Here is a 5,709-nt window from a genome sequence, read left to right as displayed (position 1 = left end):
TACAAAACCACATGCTGCTTCTCTGAGACATTTTTCAAATAATTAATCAGCCTGTAAGACTTAAGCTGTGTTAAGGGCAACACCTGCATGGATCGATATCAGAGTTACAGACACACGTGGTCCTTGATTGGTTTCTTGCATCGTATTTTTAAGCAGCCTTCATGCTAATTGGGTTTAAAAGTCAGGAATATGAGGAATTTTGGCCTTTCAGCCTGATGTTGGATATCTTTGGGATTTAATTTCTGTGGGTATCTTGGCTACAAATCTTATGCTTTGGTTTACGGCATAATTCATAGTAAGAGTATTAACTAGATGGGTCTTAAATCTAAATTAGTTTCCCATGAGAAATAGGATTGTTCCAAGAAGCAGATTTTAATTATGTAAGTAATTTAAAGAGGAAAAATATATCATTTACCTTTTTATAATGTGTGTCGATGTTAAAAGGTAAATTATATATTGTTTTTCCTCTTTAAATTACTTATATTCTATCTATCTGGTATGCCTATAATCAAAAAAGTGAAATTTATTGATTCAATGATTCAGACCCCACTGGGACCTTTCCGATAGGTCCCACTGGGACAGAAACGTTGAGTCAATAAATTTCACTTTTTGCAAATAGGAGCGCCTGACCCTTTTTTCCTTTTTCTGTATCTTTTTGGACAGTATGCACCCTCCCTTTACCCTTATTTTTAATTTTTTTTTGTGTGTGCCCTGTTTCTGATATAGATATTTATATCTCTCTCAGATCTATAGACATAGGTCTATAGATATAGATCTATATCTATGTAGAGAGAGATCTCTATCTATCTAATAAAAAGATCTGGTCTACAACCTTGCCTTTCACCATTGTCACCTAGCATACAGTTCTTCAACTGCAGCAAGGGATTCTGGGAAATGACGTGTGTGTGTGTTTTATGAATTAGGCCATTTATATAAATTTGTTTCTTCAAATGGAACTAGTAAATTGAAACCTAAAATAAAGACATACATACATACCTGATATCACTACACACGTTGTATTGAAGTTGCAGTAATGGGGAGGTAATTAAAAAACAAACAAAAAAACATTTGTTTAAAAATGATAAATATCCCTGCTCCTCTTGAGTTTGTGATGACATTACAAACCTCCATGCTACAACCCTGGAATTCTAATGGAGGATATTTGTACATTTCCTAATGTTAAGCCTAGAAATGCAAGAAAATGATTTTAATTACGTATGGGCTTTTTGTCATTTTGTTGTAGCTAAAACACACATTCACCCTAATTTGTTTATCAGAAGTTGTAAGCATCTTTAAATGATCATTTCAACCCCGTTGCTGGCCGATTGCCCTGCAACACATTGCGCTCCTTGGGATGAGTGTGAGATGGCCCTGTAACATTGCATCGTGCTACATTTGCTTGGAGCAGCTGCACATTTTTTTAGTAGCTGGGCACAGCTATTAAGCCACTGTCAAAATTACATTTGTATACCATGTAGTGTTTACAAATTCCAATATATGCAGTGTTCTACCTTCATTATGTATGTATTTAAATGCATTTTTCATAGCATTAAATATATAGAAATAGTTACCCTATTCTAGTTAAATGGATGCAAATTAGTGTATTTAATACTTTTTGCTTCTTTAACCCCTTTAGTAATTAACTTCTTTGCACATATAAGTACTTAATGCTCCTCTGGATATTGCAGGTCCTGTTAGCACTGAATGACTTAAGATGCAATATAGCTAAACGTAGATATGTCAGCACTTTGTTTTTTTCTAACAGTGGTTAGGCCAATGTTTTTGCTTGATGCATGTTTGTTTAACCACCGAATTTTGTTCTCTAATCTTGTCACTGCTGCAAGGATCTGTAATATATTACAGAAACATGACCATGTGTATATGCAGAGCAATGGGCTTCACACCTTTTCTGCATTGGTCTACTTAAAGCTGCAGTTCAGTCTTTTTTTTTTTTTTTTTTTTTTTACATTTATTTTTTTACTTCAATAGTTTTATGTGTGCAATCTCTAATTACCTAAAGAACAGTATAGCTGCAGCTCAATTCGTTTTCCATGTATTGATAGGTCGAAATTTGGTGACATATTAAAAGCTGGCATTTGTTTATAATCTGCTTGACTGGCAGTGGAAGCTCATGAATATTCATGAGCATTCCTGCACTGACAAGTGCTAGAGGGAGGGCAGTGCTGACAAAGGGGTGTGCCAGAGCTTGTGACAGGACATGAAGGGGCAGTGCCTAAGCAAATGGCTGTTAAAATAGAATACAAGAAAATTGGTCTTTCAAAGTTGTTTTTTTTAAAAACAGAAAATGCTAAAAGTATTTTTTCTTACTACAGAACTGATTTATTAAAACAAACAAACATGCAGGATATTGACTGAACTGCAGCTTTAATGTTTATTTGCTTCCGTACAATGTAACGCATCAGACTCATTAATTAGACTAATCTTTTCGTGCAAGCATTTATTTCTCCTTGTGATCACTTTTTGTTTTGTTCCGTTATCTACATATTGCATCGTAATCCCCTGTATATTATGTGAATGCTAGTGCTGTAAAAATTGCAGTTAAAACAATGTAAAGATAATCCCGGTATTGTCACAGTTCCTCTGTGTTTTTAATCTGATGTGAATTCATTAAGAAACTACCTACAAGATTAGTGAACATATAAAAACAGTAATTCAATTACATCAAATGTATTTAATTAACAGCTCCATCTTTGAAAATGTTCTCTTGGCAGGATCAAGATTTGGCAACAAAAATAAAGAAAAGGCCAGGAGTGCCCCTGATGTTTATCATTCAGAACACTATAGTTCTGGACAAGCCGTCTCCCAAATCTCTGGCTCACGTCCAAACTGTGCAGTCCAGCCATCTTGTGCCTGTGCACCAGAAACAAAGCATAGAGAAGCTCAAGGATGAGCAGGGGGTGGCTAAGGACTCAGTGCGCAGAGGGAAAAAACGGAAACAAAGCGGCCCCAACCCTCTCAGCTGCATGAAGAAAAAGAAAGTCCCTGTGCCAACTACAGCTCCTGCCCCTGCTCCCGAGGGGAAAAAAAGGAAGCGAAAAAGAAAGGGGAAATCTGTTGGGAAAGAGGCGTTGCAGGTCGTGTAATAGAGCAGCCTAGAGACAGTATGCAGCTTTGTGACAATGGGAAATTTGACTAACGGCAATAAACGTGTTAACTTTTCTTTTACAAAAAAAAATATGATTTTGTTGTCTTTTCCTAACATTTGTCCTGTTTGTCTGGAGCCATGGTTGTGTAACATCTTCCTCTTACATTTCCTTCCTTCTGGACTGTTGCAAGTTGTCACATTGTTGACAAAGTTAATTTAAGAACTAAAAATAAATGTTTGCATATACTCCAGGAAAGGGGAAAGTTAAGGTGCAGCTTCCAATGCATGTTTATTTTTGTAAAGATCTCTTCAGAATACTATACAGTATGGTGTTTGATTTCACCAAGTTTTTCCCTGTTGGTTTTTATGTATTTTTTTATTTTTTCCCCTTCTTGAGTCCAACACTTAAATTAAAATGCTAATCACCTCTCACTTTGACTTTCGTAGACCTCAATAAGACTTTATTAAAACATTAAAAAAAAAAAGAAATTTTCAATGTCTGCAGAGAAAAGAGCTGTGTTCTGTCTGGTGGAAAAAGTGAGAATAAATATTTTGAGTAGCCATGTGAACACTTTATTTTAGGCTTTGGGCTTTTTTTTTTAGATAGATAAAAGTGGAAATAAAACAAAGTTTAGGAAGAAATAGAAATAAAGGTTGCTATTCTGTTTTTAAGACATCCAATGGAGCTCACTTTCAAAATGGGTCCTGTGTGGAGTAAGAAACTGCGCCTTTAAACACTAAAAAAAAAAAAAAAAAAAATGCCTTTTCTCTAGATTTAAATAGTTCAGATGCATTTTTTTACATGGATAAATGTAGGTTCATTGTAAATTGTGCATTAAAAACAAACAAAACACTTTAATTAGCAGTATATGTTATAGGATATAGAAAGGAGAATGGGGTAGGAAAATAAGTTAACAGATTGTCTTACGCTTATGTATGGCACTTACTAAATTTTATGATCAAATAAGAATAGTATGGGCGAAGAGAGATATTGGGACCTACCTTCCTTGCTCATTTAGGGTTCTCATACAGTATATGAAAATAGGCGAGATTTGTCCCTGAAATAGGATGTAATCTTTTCCATTGACAACATATACCATATTTTACGTTTAATGGTGTTCATGTCAGTGATCGTTTGATTCCTCCAGAGAGCCGCAATGCAGCATCTGGCAGCCAGGAAGATGTGCGTCGCAAATTTGCTTTAGTATCTGGGCAGGTTTGGTGAAAAACTTCCCAGTAAGTTTACCCACAGGTCTAGGGCAGGGTCACACCCAGCAGAGAACTAATCAGCCTGAATACATGTCATACATAGTGGAGCAAGCAGTGGGGGCAGTGCCACCATATGTGTCAGAGGGAGCCACTATGACCGCAGCCCTGAAATCAAAGTGGGGATGTTGCTCTAGTAATAGCATGTAATCTGACATGTCGGGTACCAGTGAAATAGTATTTTTTTTCTTGAGGTTCTACAAATTGAACTCTCCCATATCTTCTTCCATGTCTCAACTCTATAGAGTTTCTCCAAGACCCACTCACAGGGTCAATACTCAGCAACATTTGAGCTATCTGTGGGATCAGGCCTCCCAGGCATCTTGATCGGTGTAGTGTTTCAAAGATGGTAGAGATGGAGGGGACTTCAGTGTGTGTGTGTGTGTGTACAGAAAATGGATGACCTGCAGGTAATGGAAAGTTTCAGAGGACAGCAAGTTGTGTTTATCAGTTGTCAGAGAAATGTTTAATGTTGGAACCCAATAACATCCTCTACTCTGGTGATCACTGCTCGTGGCAAAGCAGCAAAAGTGATCCTGGAAAACCCTGGGGCAAACTGTGACTTACCCGAAAGGGGATCATACTTGAGTTCTTAGAGGTGAGATCGTATCTAAGCTGAAGTCTGACCCAAAAGCAGATAGTGGACATGCTAGATCCCTTATTAAAGGAATTCCGAAGGGGCAATTCCTAAGACTGAGTCAAATCTGTTCTACCTTTGACCTATTCGTTTAACAGTCTAAGGACCTTGCTTTAAGATTAATCCAAAGAGGATACGGGACTCGTGACATGCAAAAGGCCTTTAAAATGCTTATCTCACGAACAGATCTGAGCTTCTAAAGTATAATTCCAAATCTAACAATTCAAAGGATGATAAATCATTGTTTTTGAAGTGAACCTTCTTTAGTGGCACCTACTTCTGATGGGGCAAAACTGGAGAGATGGGAGATGAAATATGAAACGGAAGTGACGTCATGGCTCCCCCCCTCGCTTCCCCCACACGCCTGCTCTCACATCCGCCGGTGCCGCTCCTAATGGCTGCCACTCCCCCTACACTAACATATGCGGCCGCCGACGCCGCTCCTAACGGCAGCCATTCCCCCCACACGTCCGCACAGACATGGGAGGTTGAGGCGCATGCGCAGATTTGACCGCCGGGTCCCTCAGGTTGAGGCGCAGATGTGACCGCCGGGTCCCTCAGGTTGAGGCGCATGCGCAGATGTGACCGCCGGGTCCCTCAGGCCAGGAAGCTATCTGTGCGAGCATGCGCACAATCGGCCGTTGATCTGAGGCAGCGCATGCGCAGAGTCGCCCGCCCCTCGTAGCAGCGTCGGAGGCTG

General features: G+C 38.8%; 1 protein-coding gene across 1 annotated transcript in view; it reads left to right on the top strand.

Moving 5' to 3' along the window:
* Positions 1-3,196, top strand: part of UTP23 (UTP23 small subunit processome component) — a 7,794-nt gene extending 4,598 nt beyond the window's left edge. The window contains exon 3 of the mRNA XM_075582402.1: positions 2,733-3,196. Coding sequence (XP_075438517.1) covers positions 2,733-3,104 — 372 coding nt within the window. The 3' untranslated portion in view covers positions 3,105-3,196. The remainder of the gene's footprint in view (positions 1-2,732) is intronic.
* Positions 3,197-5,709: the final 2,513 nt, after the last annotated feature.

The sequence above is a fragment of the Ascaphus truei genome, chromosome 2 (assembly GCF_040206685.1).
Source record: "Ascaphus truei isolate aAscTru1 chromosome 2, aAscTru1.hap1, whole genome shotgun sequence".
Lineage (NCBI taxonomy): Eukaryota > Metazoa > Chordata > Amphibia > Anura > Ascaphidae > Ascaphus > Ascaphus truei.
This window is presented reverse-complemented; position numbering and strand designations above follow the sequence as displayed.